At 45.4% G+C, this 17,041-nt stretch overlaps 1 protein-coding gene across 6 annotated transcripts in view; it reads right to left on the bottom strand.

The window, feature by feature from the left end:
* Positions 1 to 13,217: 13,217 nt before the first annotated feature.
* Positions 13,218 to 17,041, bottom strand: part of Tlk1 (tousled like kinase 1) — a 128,029-nt gene continuing 124,205 nt past the window's right edge. For 5 of the 6 annotated variants that reach the window (XM_035447164.1, XM_027420211.2, XM_027420213.2 and 2 more), the window contains 2 exons: positions 16,673 to 16,780; positions 13,218 to 16,006 (listed from right to left, as the gene is read on the bottom strand). In XM_035447164.1, coding sequence (XP_035303055.1) covers positions 15,830 to 16,006; positions 16,673 to 16,780 — 285 coding nt within the window. In that variant the 3' untranslated portion in view covers positions 13,218 to 15,829. The remainder of the gene's footprint in view (positions 16,007 to 16,672; positions 16,781 to 17,041) is intronic. The other variant, XM_027420212.2, reaches the window with a different exon arrangement.

Raw genomic sequence — 17,041 nt, 5'->3', positions numbered from 1 at the left:
CTCCTTGTGTTATATATACACGTGTACACAGCACGTGTGCTTCATGCTTAGCATCTCTAAAGTCAGTTTATGGTGTGCTTTTCTAAGTGTCCAACAGATGCTAAGTCGAGTGGAATTGGTTTCCTGGGTGATGTAAATGCATCTGGTAGCCTCGTTTCGTAAATAAGATGGAAGCAGATCATTGGTGATTGACCTGGTGCCAGCATAAAGACACTCCAGTGCAGCGGTGGCCGTTGCTGACACTCAACCAGAAACCCAGCACCTCTCCCGGGATATACTTGTAGATCCACATACATAGTTAAAGTTGAATGATGAAGAAGGCTTCACCAATCCCAGCACTGGGCATCCCTAAAGTTCTCTGGCAGCTGGTCAGCCAAATTGGCAAGCTCCAGGTTCAGTAACAGACTGTCTCAAAATAGAAGGTGGAGAGTGATCAAGGACATGTGACATGGACCTGTGGTCTACACAGGCACGCGCACGCGCGTGCGCGCGCAAACACACACACACACACTCACACTGATTAGAGAGAAAGCATAGCAGTTACAAGACAGGCAAAGCAGGGGGGAGCAGTTTCCAAAGCTGTATAAAATGATCAAACAGTAGAGCCTCCAGTGAAGGGCTCTTCACCTTGGTGAGCTCTGACTTGAGAAGAACAGCCCTGGATCATCATCCTGGGAAGAGCTGTATGAGAGTATACAAAGCCTCAGGCTCTGGGGGGAGAGGGAAAGTACCCATGGGGAGGGTGGTGGCCCAGTAACTACTTGGAGTGCAAAACTTACTATTCTTTTCTTCAGGGAAACATCAGACTGGGGATTAAAGCCAGGGCCATGAGGATGCTGGGTATATGCTTTGCCACCGACCTCCTGAGTTCCAGTAATTTGTAGGCAACAGGAGATCTTCCTGTACGGGGTTCCAGAAGCCCAGACTTAGGACTGCCCTGGGCAGTATACCACTGTGACAAGTCAGGGATCTTGTTAAAGGATCCAGTTTAAGTCACAGCAACATCTGGTGGGGATGGGAGGTAGGGACACTTTGTCACTAAGCAAATGCCCAGCATCACACAAGAAAGCTAAGGCAGTAATGGAGAAGGGTGTTGGGCTAGGTTGAGTTACCTAAGAGATTTCTCAAAGTGCAATGATTTAAACAAAGTTCACTTTTCCCATTTAGATGAGGTTTCCAGCCAGGTGGTGATGGCACATGCCTTTAATCCCAGCACACGGGACGCAGAGGCTGGCAGAGAAGTGATTTGGAGTCCAGCCTGGTCTACAGAGAGAGTTCCAGGACAGCCAGAGCTACACAGAGAAACCCTGTCTTGCTCCATCTGTATGTTTCCACCCACCAAGGTCATGGCATGATCTCAGGTGGCAGTTGGAAACACAGCCACCAGTCCTCAGCTGGGAGAAAAGCATGGCATTCTTGTGCCTTTGGGATCACTTCAGAGTTCCACACAGCATTATAAAATGCCAACACGGAGCCATGTGGCCACCTCCAACTAAAGGAGGTTGGGAAATGGAGCCTTTGTTTCTTATCCACCCTCAGTGCCATCACCACATAAAGTCAGTGGGCAGCCAGATGGACATGTGCAATGTAACCATTTGCCAATATTTGAGGAAAGACACTTGAGGGCAGAGGCACTGGGAAGGTACCACACAGGTCATATTCTTAAGTGAGTACTCGGGCTGTCATGAGTGGAGGGTGGGGTTTGTGGACAGTAGCCCAGCCTCAGGTACAACTGAGGAGAGCTAGCTGGGTATGGTGGTACATTCCCGTAACTCCAGAACTTGGGCAATAGAGCAGGAGGTTTAGAGGGATTCAAGGCCAGCTTCCACATGCCACCCACTAGAATAGCCAAGACAAGAGTCTAGGATGCTTTTGTTTTTTAGTTCTTAGTATTTTAAAAGTGTTGGGGGGACACGGGTGTATCTACGTATGATTGTTGGAGGATAGCTTATGGGTGTTGGCTCTCTCCTACCAAGTGGGTTCTGAGGATCTATAGCTATGGAGGACTGTGCTGACAACTCTCCCAGTAGCCCTCATGGTGCCTTCCAACAGCTAGAGAGCTTCCATCTCAGTCACAGCCTTATTTCTTTATATATGTCAGCCAAAGCATGTAGTCTCCAATAAGGGCTTAACAGCCTAGTTTGGGCATTTAGCCAACAGTAGTGGTAGCAGCCTTATGGTTTGTGGGGCTCTAGGGGTCTCCTTGACACTGGGAATTTCACCCAACAACCTCATGTTTCCTGGAAGTCTCCTTCCCACAGTCACACAGAGTGCCTTTACTTAAACTACTTAAGTCTGTCTTTACTGGCTTCCCATGTGCTTTTACAAATCTGTAAGACACCCAAGGGTTAGCATTATATAAAGAAACCTTTTCCCAGTGGGTGGGCAGGCTCTTTGAAGGTAGAGCACTCTTCTATGTTGGTCTTGGATGGCTAAGGGGATACTAAAATAGGAATGTTAGTGAGGTCTCCTACAGCTGAAAAGATGTATCAGTTGTTTGGTCAAAAGAGCAGTGTTGGGTATGCAAGTCTGGATGAGAGACTACCCTGTTAGCCCCACCCCTTACCCTGTAATCCACAGTCATCTTCCATAAGCCACTTGACCTCCCTGCCCTAGGGAGCTCCTGCTGCCCTGGGGTCACTGTGTACCTCCACATCCTTGATGATCCTAGGTTGGCCAGCCAGTGCTGCTCAGCCTGGCTCAGGGCCATACTCTCATTTGCCATGTTCAGCTCTAGAGCCACTTCCTTAATTTTTGACAGGCTCCCGGCCCACATCATGGCTCTTGCCACATTGCCATCAGCCACACCTGGCTGCTACAAGGACCTCGGACTGAACAACCTCTGTCCCCACTATACTTTATGCAGAGGAGAATACACACTGTACTCTGGAGATAACTGCCGACCACAAAGTCAAGTTCAATGGCTGCCTGTATTGCTTGTCATTCATTTCTTCCATTGCTCAGGCCACAGGGCCTTCCAGAAGGTCCAAAGGATTCCCTGTAAGTCATGCCACATCTGTAGTTGAAATCTCAGACAGACACCTCTGTCTGCTTTCAACCCCCTTGAGTTAACATTTTACAAATCTAATTTGCATGTCTGTCTAAATCATACAGATTTTCTAGAACCTCTCATTTCTCAGTTCACATCTCCCCCCCCCCCCCCTTGGGGTTCAGTAAGGCTTCTAAAGCCCCTTACCAAGTCCAAGGTCCCTGCTGAATCAGTCAGGCCTAGGCAACTGGGAATCAAACACCTCCCTCATGCTTAGTTCCCTCAGCTGTCTGTCCTTTGTTGCCCTCCAGTGCCTGATACTCATAGGGACCTTAGCCCATGATAAGTAAGTGTACCAATGGCTGGGTGAACCAAGTCATGGGTTTCCCAGGGTTTTTTGTCATGGTCAGACCCAAGGGCTATCTTCTGTCTCTTCCTTTGCTGTATCCTGTGTTTCCCAAGCATTCCACATTTCTGGATCTCAGCAAGGATCTGGTTGGTGCACTCCTTATCCTGATAGCTGTAAGAAACAGCAACACCCCCATCTCATCCTCCCCCTTTTCACTTCAACCAAATCAAAGACTGTTTGCAGCAGAGTGTAGTGCCGCACACCTCTGATCACAGCAATTGAGGCAGAGGTGCATGAGTCTCTGTGAGTTTGAGGCCAGCCTGGTCCACATAGAGAAACCCTGTCTCGAACAAAGGTCCCTGCAGCAGGTTGCAGGTACCTGTCTTTCTTCTGCTGTAATTCCTCCCTTATGCGGCCAAGTTCTTTCTGACAGAAAGTCAGCCTGAGTTGTATGTCTGATTGTGCAGAGGAAGGTCAAGAAACAGCCTCCATGGCCTGCTTTTTCTTCTATATCCCATACGTGTAGGGATTATAATATATTCTTTTTTAAATGTATTTTATGTGCATTGGTGTTTTGCCATGGGTGTCAGGTCCCCAAAACCTGGAGTTACAAACAGTTGTGAGCTGCTGTGTGGGTGCTGGGGATTAAACCCAGGTCCTCTGGAAGAGCAGTCAGTACTCTTAACTGCTGAGCCATCTCCCCAGCCCCAGTAATATATTCTTTAGTTTCCAGTCAGCCCTGCACTAAGGCAGTGGACCCCATTCATCAAGGAGGCATACGGCACATACTATGTAGAGCACTGGTTCTCAACTTATGGGTCAAGACCCCTTTGAGGGATTGAACAACCCTTTCACATGAGTCACCTAAGACCATCAGAAAACACAGGTATTTACATTATGACTCACAACAGTAGCAAAATTACAGTTAGGAAGTAGCAACAAAATAACTTTATAGTTGGGGTCTCACAACATGAGAAACTGCACTAAAGCATCTCAACATTAGGAAGGCTGAGGTCCACTGATAGAGGAAGATGGTCACACTGGCATTCTCTCAACGAAGATCCCTTCTCAGATGGCTCGGATTGACCCCCACATCAACGAAGCACTCTATCCCACATGACATGTCAAAAGGAAGTCACATTAGGACGGGCCCTGCAGACACTGTACCCTCACACAGATGGGCCTCAGTTATGTTTCAGCACCCCCTGCTGGGGACATACAACCACTCCTCCCAAACTCCACTTTGGTTCTCTCAGTCCCTTTGGGAACCTCCAGTTCAACTTTTCCAAGGAAAATGTGAACAAACACCTACCCCAGGTAGGGTGCTAATGACAGACCAAAGGAAATTTCATGTCAGTCTGTCTTAGTGAACTTGGGAGTTCATGGGGGTCACAAGGAGTATGAGGCAGGATTAATTCCAGGAATGGGTTGACATCACAGGTGCCTACCCTGTTGGAGCCTGCTCTGAGTCAGCTGGGTTACCTGAGTAGGGGCATGAGGATTGAGAAATAGCAGATAAAAGAAACAGAGACAAACACAGGATAGATTCCGGAGGACTGTCCAGTCCATGCCTTTCAGCACACTGGACAGCCCCAAGTTTAATTTAGACTCAGCTTACACACAGAGTAGAGGCAAAGCAGAACAAAGAGCATTATCAGTTAACTGTCCTTGAGTAGAGGAGCAGCCGGGTTCACTATCTATCATGTGGGTCCTACTGGCAGCAAGCAGCTTCATTCCCTACAGTTGGCATCAGTACCGTTCATTAGAGCGATAATATACTCCATCCCACGAGCTTAATCAGAACTTTCTCATGGCTCTCAAGGAGACTCGAGCAAGCAAGCTTGAACTCTAATGTCTTATAAATGTCAGAATAGACTCCAGATGGAAACTGAGTCACTTGTGGGCTCCCACACTACCCCAGCATGAGTGATGATTCGTGAAAGCTGAAACCCTGGAGTGCCCAGCTCAACTTTCAGGTCCCAAGAAACCCCAGGCTGGCTTGCCTAGTTGTCGGTGCTGTTGGAACCAGGCTGCCAGGAGACTCCAGACCACCTCAGAGGCAACTTTACAGAAACTTGTGTGAACCGAGAGAAATACAGAGACTCGGGAGCAGAGCATGGAAGAAAACTACATTTTTTTCTAATTTAATGCACGTTTTAAATACACATTGAAAAACAATTGTTCTATTTTAATGAGAAAAAGGAGCACATTTAGAGAGACGTGATGATATGAGGGCAGGCCCCCAAGCACTGCGCAAGGAGCGCTTTCCTCGGAGTTCTCACGGGGCTTCCTTCTCGGTAGTCTCAAACCGAGGCTGGGGAGCTTTGGGTGGGAGTTTGAATCAAGGTAGATCCCTTCTGGCTCAGGCCTGAGTTCTGCCCTGACAAGACGGCCCAGAAAGGCTCCGGGGACCCGCAGTGAGCACATCAGGCCACCAGGTGGCGCTGCGAACTTGGAAAAGCTGTGCCCTGCCGGAGGCCGCGGGGTCTACAGGCCGGCCGTGCAGGGCCCGGGGCGTGGCCAGCAAAGGCAGAAGGCTGGCTCCCGGGTCTTTCCAGCGCAAACGCTTGGCTGAGTGGAGAATGCCAGGGATCCCAGGGGTATCCGTACAAAAGGGTTCAGGCTGTGAGGAACGTGGCTGGGACGGAGTCCGGTGCAGTATCCCACCTCCTCTGCCCGCGTCCGCTCTTCGGTGCTCCGCCTGGTTACTGGGACGCCAAGCTACGGCATCTCGCGCCCAGCCAATTAGCAGTTTTTGCCCAGGTGATGGAGTGACTGCCTGCACCATCTGTCACTCCATCCGAGGTTTACAGATTGACGTTCTCTCGGGTGCAGGAACTGGGAAGAGAGTCGTTCAAGACTAGCAGGAAATGAGCAAACGCGGTTTGGGGGTGACACACCCTTCGCAAATGAAGTGGGGGGTTGGGTAGCGCTGGGCATGGAGAGGGGCACGAGGTGCGGTACTGTTCTACAAGGCCTTGAACGCAGGGGTAAGATGCTTAGACCATGCAGTTCCGCAGAGCTTGCCTTTTGCAGAGATCAAGGTGTGAAAAACTTCGTTAGCAATTAGAAGTCTTCTCTGAATTGGGAAATGAAATACCTGGAAATCCAGACAAGCCTGATGAATAGTGTTCATCTGCCCGAGTTTTCGCAGTCTCTGGTCAGATGGCCGGTGGCAGTGAGGCAAGCCCTCCTTGTCCCTCCTGCAGGTGTCGTTCAGTCCTCAGGGTAGAAAACAGCAGTAGCTAATGAGTTGATGACCAATGGCAAGAGCCACATCTGGCTTTGCTGGTATCTGTTAGCGAACTGCTATGAGTGCAGCTCCATGTGGTGGGGGTGCAGAGATGACCGGGACACTCAGGTTTCCTGCGGCATCTTAGTCATGACCCTCTCTAGACCAAGCAGGGACATAATGCGGGCAAGGGAAGATGCGGGTATGCTTCAGCTCACATCTGTCCTCTCCAGAGGAGTGGCTGTTTAAGTATCTGAGAGGATGAAAGGCCACGGGGTGGGAGGTGTCCAGTTCTGACTCTGAATTCCATGTAAGACTGAGTTCTTTCTTTCATCTACCAACGGAGGGTGGGGGAGGTACAAAAACAATGGTTGTTAAGAAATAGAAATGGGCAGACCCCTTTAAGACCAGCACTTGGGAGCCAGAGGCAGGCAGATCTCTGTAAGTTTGAGGCCAACCAGGTCTAGAGTGAGTTCCAGGACAGTCAGGGCTGTTACACAGAGAAACCCTGTCTCAAAAAAAAAAGTCAAAAACAAAAAGATTTAAAAAAAAATGGATCCTTTAAACTTTGCAATAGATTCGCTTTTCTGCAAAAGTCAGGTGTGACTTTTCCTCTCCTTAGTGAGTCCTGAATGAAGTCTTGGACAGAGGTACTTATGTCACTTCAAAGGTTCCTAAACAGTTTGTTGGGGATCTTTAAGGTATCTCAAACACAAGACAAATAAAATGATAAGGCTCACATTTGAAAATTTCTGAGAATGTAATACTTTTTTCTTTTTTTTTTTTTTTTTTTGAGGCAGGGTTTCTCTGTGTAGCCCTGGATGTCCTGGAACTAACTGTAGATCAGGCTGGCCTTGAACTCACAGAGATCCACCTGCCTCTGCCTCCCAGGTGCTGGGATTAAAAGTATGAACTGCCACAGCAAACATAATTACCTTTGTGTTGAAAGAAAAGTGCCTCCAGGGACTGGTGCTGTTTGTCATCTAATCCAGTTGAGCTGTGTGGTCTCCATGCTCAGATCAGCTTAGCTCCTGCTGCCACTATGAGCACACTAGACCTATATCCTTCATGCTCAAACCTACAAAATGAGCATAACTCTAGCTTGCCATGGTCAAGTCCAGAGCCTTATACACAATGTCTTATTCCTGTGAATCCTTATTTATTTTGGTTTTTCGAAACAGGGTTTCTCTGTGGCTTTGGAGGCTGTCCTGGAACTAGCTCCTGTAGACCAGGCTGGCCTTGAACTCATAGAGATCCACCTGCCTCTGCCTCCCAAGTGCTGGCATTAAAGGCGTGCACCACCACCACGGGACCTCTGAATCCTTTCTTAAAGAACATAGATAGCATGGGGGCTGGAGAGATGGCTCAGCGGTTAAGAGCACTGGCTGTTCTTCCAGAGGTCCCAAGTTCAGTTCCCAGCACCCATATGGTGGTTCACAACCATCTTTAGTGGGATCTGAAACCCTCTTCTGGCCTGTAGGCATTCATACTGACAGAGCATCAGACCTAAAACAAACAAGTAGAACATATCATGGAACTGGGTGGCAGTTTCAGCTTATCCCCACTCTGACACACGGGTCTCCAGGAGTTTCCATCTAGGGTTGGGGATCAGTTTGGGCCCTGATGGATGGAACATTATGAAACATGCCAACACATTATGTTCTCTTGTGTGGACGCTGAAAGAAAATGTCTACCCGAATTTGCAATCACTTAAGGATAAATGACATGTTAGCATGGAGATGACAACTAGACATCAAAACACAGACAGAAGGATGATTTCATGATCACAGTGGGGAGGGGTGCCAAATTCATAAGATCCCATTATGTGTTTATGAAGATCCAGACATAAATGACAAAGAGGGAAATGTACCCTGGTTGGACCAGCCCTGTATGTGTTTGTTGAGCTATCACACTGACCCTGATAGTATGTACTATTACTCTGTTAATGGTGACACCATGGTCCTCTAGGCCAGTTTTCCGATGAGTTCGTAGACTCCTGCTCCACATGCTCCCCAAATCTGGGAAGTCGTGGTACTATGTACACGAGACTATGTATACATTTGTAATGACCCTATATATGCATTTGAAGTTGACTTTTCACAAAGTACAGACCACATGCAGATATGGGTCATGTGTCAAGTTACTGAAGTTGGCACAGTAGTGCTCTCCAGTTATTTAGGGCCTTATGACTCAGCTGTGGTAAGGAACGGTACTCCTGGTCTGAGGTATGAGAGCACAGGTGCCCTCCCTTGCCTCTCTTCTTCAGTAGCTGTAAGTGTGGGAACAGAACCACCAAATGATCAAATGTGCTTAAGTGTGATAAACACAAAAGCCCTGCCATCAGTCAAGAGCTCATACCAAGGACAGCTGGCTTGGAGAGTTGCCAAGCCTGAGTACCGATGAGAACTGAGCTTTTTTTTTCTGGGGTTGTAGGGAACTTGTAACTTAGAGTACCCTATCCAATTACACCATTTTGATTCAACGGAAAAAAAAAAATAACCACACGATAAAACTTGTGTATGGGGGGAGGCAACCCCTTAACACTTGATGACACTGGAGAAAGTCACATGCTGACGGCTCCAGTTGTCACAGTTTTTACTGGTGTACTCGGAGCATTACCAAGAAGGGGTAAATGCACAGACAGGACAGTATTTCTTACAGAGACCAGGACCCTGCTTAACTCTAACGTTTAATCCTGTGGTAGTGGCAAGCGAGTGGAGCAATGTTTCCATCATGGTTTCACCCAAACCTTCCAAACCAGAAGGGAAAAAGTTCTAGCGCCAACATGACTGGCCTGGGAAACAGGCAAGACAGCCTTGCATGGTTTCATGTTACATGCTCAAAGCCAGACACTCCATTGCCTCTTGTCTTCAGTGCCAGGCCACTAAATGAATGCAGGCACACTTATCCCTCTAACCAATGTAGAACCAAGAACTTTCGTAGGGTGAGCCTTTATATTTTCCAGATTTCATCTCCTAGTATGGCTTCTTCTAGAAAGGTGGGAGTCAAATGTAGAGAGTGAACTCCATGGAACACAACAAGCCCATTTGTGGTTCATTAGTAGAATGAGCATGTTTCATACCTGCCACTAGAAAGTCAATTATTTTCTCTAAATCAGCCTTACATATCAGCCTTTTACTAAAAGGGTAAGACCTTTCTTTTAGAATTAAAAAGAAAATCAACAAAATACAAAATAAATTATACTTTAGCATAGTTCTTTCCCCACAAAGACTTTACATCTCCAAGAAACGAAAACATATACATTGCCAACCGGATAAGTATATTTGAAGATAAACATGCTATTAAGAAAGACACACACAAGCTAATCCTGCCCGTGCTGTTTAAATTCCTTACAATAACTTGTTCACTATCTAGGAATTCTGCATCTCGATGTGCATGATCTGATGATGTTTGTGGGGGCAGGGGGGGAGAAGTGGGGGTGTCTTCAAGGAGTTTGAAACTATCTATGTAAATGACCTGTTTCTGAAAAAGGAGCTCTACAAACTGAGGAAAACATCCCTAAGAGAGGGAGAGAGAGAGAGAGAGAGAGAGAGAGAGAGAGAGAGAGAGAGAGAGAGAGAGAGAGAGAGAGAGAGAGAGAGAGAGAGAGAGAGAGAGAGAGAGAGAGAGAGAGGAGAAGCGGAGAGAGAGAGGGAGAGACAGAGACAGAGAGACAGAGTGTGTGTGTTAACAAGCCCTTTGATACATTAGTCCAGAAGCCAAAAGTACCCATGGTGGCTTGAGATCCAGAGAGCACAAATCAAGGAACAGCATTAGCCTGGGAAAGAGTCCAACACACTCAGCTGCACCCCCAGGGATGGTAGCCTCCCGAAGCGAAGTGTGCAAGGGCAGGTGGGGTCACATGAGAACCTGTTGTGTTCCAGCCACAGGCAGGCCTCACACTTAAGTCATGCCCAGACATGGGTCCAAAACCAGTATCCAAACCAGGTGCTGGCTTCTGCCCATCCCACCCTCCCCTCTTAGGGCCTCTCCCAGTGGCTTCCATGGAGGTCCCTAAGCCTCTCGAACACTGGGGCATGGTTTCCTGCGCTCACTTTCTGTGTTAGGTTCCCATCAGGCAGTGGCTATTAGTTTACAGATGGAGAAGCCTCCCAGGCACATTAATGACTATGGTCACACAATAAACTAACATGGAAAGCAAAGTCAGGAGACACCCCCACCCCATCTTTCACCATCCTTTTCCTGAATACCTTTAAAAAAAAAAAAGAAGTTGCAAATATGGTCATTAGTAGACAAAATAACCAAATTTGAAGTGCTTAAACTAAAACTGTCAACACCACACTCATTTTTGGCAACTTTAGTATCTAAGTTTAATGGCTACCCTGTCCTACAGAAGACCTTGGTCTCTTCTGCTAAGTGGATGAATTAACACACACACACACACACACACACACACAATACAGCTCAGATGGGATGCTAGGCTCGTAATGTTTGGCTTTTCCAACCATCTAAGAGCCTGAAGCTTACACCCAAGTCTGGAACTGTTGGAGCCACTCAGTGGTCAGGATTCTACATGGAAGGTTGTGCTGAGCATCTCACAGGGGTGACCACATCAGTCATTAAGACTTGGAGGGACACACTGGGGCAGCTTCTCCACAAAGTTCCAGGCTTCCTTCTGAGGGAGCTACTGATCCAGTTGGTTCCAATACTAAGAGGTTCTCTATACTAAGAGGACAGCTGGCAGAGAGAAGCCCAGAGCTACGTTGTTTCTCCATGGGGGAGCACACAGGTCCTACTCAACGGGTGGCCTCATCTGACTGTAGGAGGCAAGAGAACACAGCAGGACAGCACTGGTCTGCAGATTGCTCTTATCTTACCTGAAATGAACTTGGGCAGGAGGCAGTTCTCAAGTGATTCACTGCCACCAACAGTACGCCCGGACAGCATCCCAATACTGGAACTGGAGCTGTAGACAAGGATGGCCTCAAACTGACAGAGATTCATCTGCCTCTGCTCCCTTCCTCCCCCAATGCTGGGATTAAAGGCATGTGCCACCACTGCAAGGGCTTAGGTTTGCTCTTTTATGACTATAAATAAATAAGCAAACAAATAGAATCACACTTGCTCCTGGATTTGTCTGTCAGCACTTGGGATTCCAAAAGTTTTAATTAGCCCAGGCTAGCTCTGGCCTTCAACTCATAATACCCCTACCTCCACACCTCCCTACACTGAGGTTGCAGGCATAGTTTACTCCCCGACAGCTTTGTCCTGTGGGCTTCCTTTTGGGGAGCAGATCCCCCAACCACCCTACTTCAAAAGATGCTTCATACACAGAAGTGCTTCTGAGGTAAGAGCTAACTGGACAAAGCATGACCCCTCTGTAGTTCAATTACTGGGTTTTCCTGCCACTTTCAAATCCCTACATTTTGTTCACCTTCCTTTTTCTGGTAATCATCTCTCCCTTGGAACTTGAGTTAAGCATTGAGAACCTGTTTTTTTCTTGAAGGAATTTACCACAAGAACCAAAGTGGACTGCTTTTTATGCAAAAGGCAAAGGCAATGAATGATCTTTGAGTTGTAAAAAGTATCTGATACTGGTATTTACTAAGTGCTGGGCATAGTTCTGAGTGAAGTGAACTCTATTCCACACAGAACCATTCCAGACATGGATCCTCATTTTCAGATGGAAAACCTAGATAACCGTCAACACCTGCTTTCAAATTGTGACAGATTAGCTCTGTTTCACCACCCTTAAGAGTGATGCCTGTGCAGGTAGCCACACCCCAGAGTGGAGGACATGGGCGCTCAGGAGAAAGCCACACTCCCTGCTATTCACTTGAAACTTTCTACCAATATTTGGTATGGTTTCATGAAAACAATTTTTAAATTTGGCTTATACACAATCAATTCTTTCCTATTGAAAAAAACTTTTTACAGGGTGAAGTAGCAGATACATGTAATTCCAGCATTCTTGGGGCTGAGGGAAGAGGACTGCCATCAACTTTGAGGCCAACCAGGGCTATATAACAAGACCCTAAGTAAATAAATGAGTGAGGGGAGCTAAGGTAATTGGAGATGTTTTGGATCTCCAAAGCCAAGTGGACAAGCTACACACAGTCTAAAGCCACCACAGAATGAACCAAAATCCAAGACTTCAATTTAGAAACTAGTTGCCAAAGCCGTTCTGGAATTAGGTTAAATATTCAGAACACAGTTTAGTGTAGGGGGGATAAGATAACTTGGAAATTTAAAGTGAAACTAGAGAAAGACCTGACACTGTGCTTTTTAGAATAACGCTATATTGAATTCATGCACACACACGTCTGACGGCAATGTAATTAAATCATTAAACTATCAACATAAATTTACATTTCCACGGAAGCATATCTAGTAGCATAATAGTAATCAACAGTGTATTTAATAGGTCAGGACAAATATCAAAGCAGGACAATACAGTGATGCTTTGTTGAGATCCCACCATTTTGGTTTCCTGTAATGAGGTATTTGCAGAAGTGTTTGTTCACAATTAAACTCAGTTCTTTTGTAGGAAAATGGGGTAGCCATAAGAAAAAAACAACCACACATCTCCTGCCCCCAACTTAGGCATAGGCTTGGCAGCTTCTGCACTTACTTCCTCTCAACGTCCACACATTTATCAATGTATTTGTTATTGGTTTTTGTTTTTGTTTTTTTTTGGGGGGGATGCTGGGGATTGAACCTACATGAGTTAAGCACAGCACTCTACCAATGAACTACCCCAACCTGTACAGCTACTTCCAAGGGTGAAAAGTACACATTTACCTGCAGTCAATGCTGACTCCAGAAGACAAGAAAACCAATGCCTCAAAACAAAGGAGCTGAAACTGCCAGAGTAACATGGGAATTATCAAGCAATAAGCTACCAGTTCCCTGCAAAACTGATACTGGTTCATGTAGCCCAAATACTGGTATAGAAGACATAGGTAAATTGATTCACCTCTGATACAATCTTATTTGAATTTTTCTAAACATTCATTGTGTGTGTGTGTGTGTGTGTGTGTGTGTGTGTGTGTGTGTGTGTGTGTGTGAATGCACACTGTGGTTGGTGTGCCATCGTGCATTCTCTCGTCTTGAGGCTTGGTGATCCATCTTCCCTCTCACTCCACAGGCACACTCTTGATTCTGAAATGATCAATTCAGCTGAACAAGGAAGCAATTTCATTTTATGGCTTCTTTCCCACCTTTCTCTCCAGCCTCTGTTTGTGAGATATGTCCTGGACTAGCCTCAAACTCACACTTCCAGTCTCAGCATCCTCTAAGAACTTCACACTTGCAGTTGCTCTCATTTGTTCACAAATATGGTGCAGTGACCCATATGTACAGTTTAGCCAAGCTCACCACTCTAAAATGTTCAACAAAACTAGCCATTTTCATTCAGATCATGAATTTACAGGCAGCAACAACAAGCACTAATTGTCAGCATGTGGTGACCACCTCAGTGTTCGTCAGGGGTTCTATCCTAATCTAAACAGGAGTTGGTACTGCCCTGACAGCGCTCCTGGTGGCATGGCAAGAGGGACTCCCAGGATTAGCCTTGATGACAGCTATTAGGTTTAACTTCAACAGCTTGAAATACTTCATATCTGTCTGGAGTATGCTTAGGAATTTATTCATTTGCTTTTTAAGTAAAGAATCTAAGTTAGTACCCTAGATCTTGAAAGCTCTCTTTGAATGTAATTTTCACAGTCTTTACATTTTAACTGTCATTGTTTATTACTGTTTGGCTACATTCTCTATAATTCCAGCAGCATCTTAAACAGACAATGTGTCTATGTACAATGGGAAAAAAAAAAACACAAACAAAAAAACATAATGGCTTGCAACATCAGGTAAGAGCCACAGTTTAACTGTACATGTTGGGGTGTCTGGTCAGGACAGCCTGTTTTCTGCACCATGGACAACTTACATGTAAGTCTCAGCATTATGACTGTGACAATAAAGAAAAAAAAAATCCGTACAAGAATGAAATACAGCATCCCGGAAAAATATTGGTTTCTACCACACAGGCAGTTAGAAAATGTTCACATTTTAACAAATCTGTACAAACCACAAGAAACATTCTATGGGACCATCATCCCACCTTGATGCTAAAGAACGTTCTAGAAATGTAGAATAACCATGAACAATTTATAAATCTAGTATCTATGTGTTCCACAGCCCTAGAACCTAAAAAACTGATTTGAAGAACTCAATATGCCCAACATGGATCATTTTACATGCCTTGATTGTTAATGAATGCCTGCTTTTAATATCTCTCTATGATGTACAGTCAACTTGTGCCTTCAAGGAGGTCATTCAATTTTTTTTTTAGCAAAAAAGCAATATCATTTAGCAGCAATTAAAGCGCCTTCGAGAAGACTTAAAAAAAATACAATATCCAATTAGAAAAGCCGTATTTTTAAACATTTGTACAAGAATAAGCTGCTGAAACTCGGTAATTGTAATACGACATCTGTACAATAATTTACAATAGAGCCAGAAGGGAATTTATCATTATCCTGCATAGAACTGGCCTGCATTTGGTTACACACTGTCTCCTGTTTTAATGAACAAGGCCTGGAAACAAAAGAAAAATGCCTGTTAATTCTAAAACACTGAAAGCCCTGGGAATACTATAATTTAGTGACTTCAACTGATTGGAAATAGGCAGCTCTTTGTGTTAAAGGTGTAAAGAGCCCAGAAACGGCAGCTCCCTTTTAACACAACTGGTGGGGGAAACGGACATGTGATTCGAGGTACAACTTGGTAAAAGCCAGAATAGGCAAACAACAAAGTCTATAACTGTCCAAAGACCCTAACTCACATTCTATTATAAAACACCACGGCCGCTGGCATTCAGTTCTTGCTTTGGTTTCTGCAGATCAGCTGCCGAGTGCTGACGCTGTACCAGGCACTGTAGCTCCCGTGTTACAATGTCTCATAATTTTTCCATGTGTTCTTAAATAATGAAAAACTACCCTTCATATTAGAACTCTCTGGTAACAATCAAATATATTTAGGTATTATAAACGTTATTTACAGTGTCCCCTCCTCTTCTGTTGTAACATGGTATTCCTGTTCCGTGCTGCTCCAGGGCAGAGTGAGGAGTGTGCACTGAGTCAACTGTCCATGATCCACCCTCACACATGACCCCATGGAGAGCTTTAGTTCATAATCACTTCCTATCCATGTCCTGTGTGTGTGTGTGGGGGGGACCCAAAACACTCAAATGCACTCAAATTCAAGTATGCATCTGGATCATGCCAATCCTGGAGGAGGGTCAGTAAGTGATCACGCTTGAAGAAGGAGGTGCAGGAGGTGCTGTCAGCCCAGACATGTGTAGGTTTCCTGAAGAATTGGATCTTCTCATGTGTGGCAGAAGGTAAGGGTCATTTGCCAGCTGGTGCACGTCAAATCGATCTTCTTTTCGGTAAGCCAAACAGCGTCTTATGAAGGCCTTCAAAAAGAAAGATGGCAATGCAAATGGCCTTCTACCTTCTAGATACCAACCCATCAACTCCTATGGAAGGGTGGACACATCTAAGACTACAAACAGATCTCTCTCTCTTTTTTTTTTTGTTTGTTTGTTTTTGTTTTTGTTTTTTGAGCCCTGGCTGTCCTGGAACTAGCTCTTATCCACCAGGCTGGTCTTGAACTCACAGAGATTCGCCTGCCTCTGCCTCCCAAGTGTTGTGATTAAAGATGTGCACCACCACCACCCAGCCAACTAGATGAAATTTTAAACCTGGGTTCTCTGGAATAAGCAGCCAGTGCCCTTAACCACTGAGTCACCTCTCCAGCCCCCTCCCCTTATTTTTAACATCTCAGCATTAGGATGGGCAGACTGAATAAGACCTAAAAATAATGAAGGGTCCAGATGTTGTGGTTTCTCCCCCAATTTTCAAAGAAAAGAGAGTTATTGTGCACACAGAATGAGGAAGCTTATTTTAGTGCTTAACGATGAAGACAGCATATCCAAAAGCCAAAGCAGTCCCCTGCTTCCACAATAAGTCAGAAGCCCTGTTGCAGCAGCCATTTCGGCCACTGTGCTACAGAGGCACTGACCACACAGGAACCACAACTCAGACACTTCACAAAATATGTATGTAAATGAGGTTAATACCTTGGCTTCACTGCTTACAACTGGTTTTACAGGGAACTGGACTTCTGTGGCTTTTAGTATTGTGTTTTCCTGGAGAATATCTTGTTGAGATTGATTGTGACCAAATGGCTTAAAAAAATAAATAAATAAAACATTGAAATAAATTACTGAAAACAAAGAATGACCACAAAAATGATTTGTATTTTAACATTTTGTCCTCAGTTAGTAGAAAGTTGGGTTGTGGTCTCACAGAAACAAGATTATAGCTAAGAACAGTCTGGAAAAGACTATCCAATCAGTCCTCAGCAGATAAACCCTATGTGATGGAAAAGCAAATAAGCCTGTCATTCAAGTACTTAGATTTGGAACCAGGAGACCTGGGTTTGGTCT

The sequence above is a fragment of the Cricetulus griseus genome, chromosome 6 (assembly GCF_003668045.3).
Source record: "Cricetulus griseus strain 17A/GY chromosome 6, alternate assembly CriGri-PICRH-1.0, whole genome shotgun sequence".
Taxonomy (NCBI): domain Eukaryota; kingdom Metazoa; phylum Chordata; class Mammalia; order Rodentia; family Cricetidae; genus Cricetulus; species Cricetulus griseus.
This window is presented reverse-complemented; position numbering and strand designations above follow the sequence as displayed.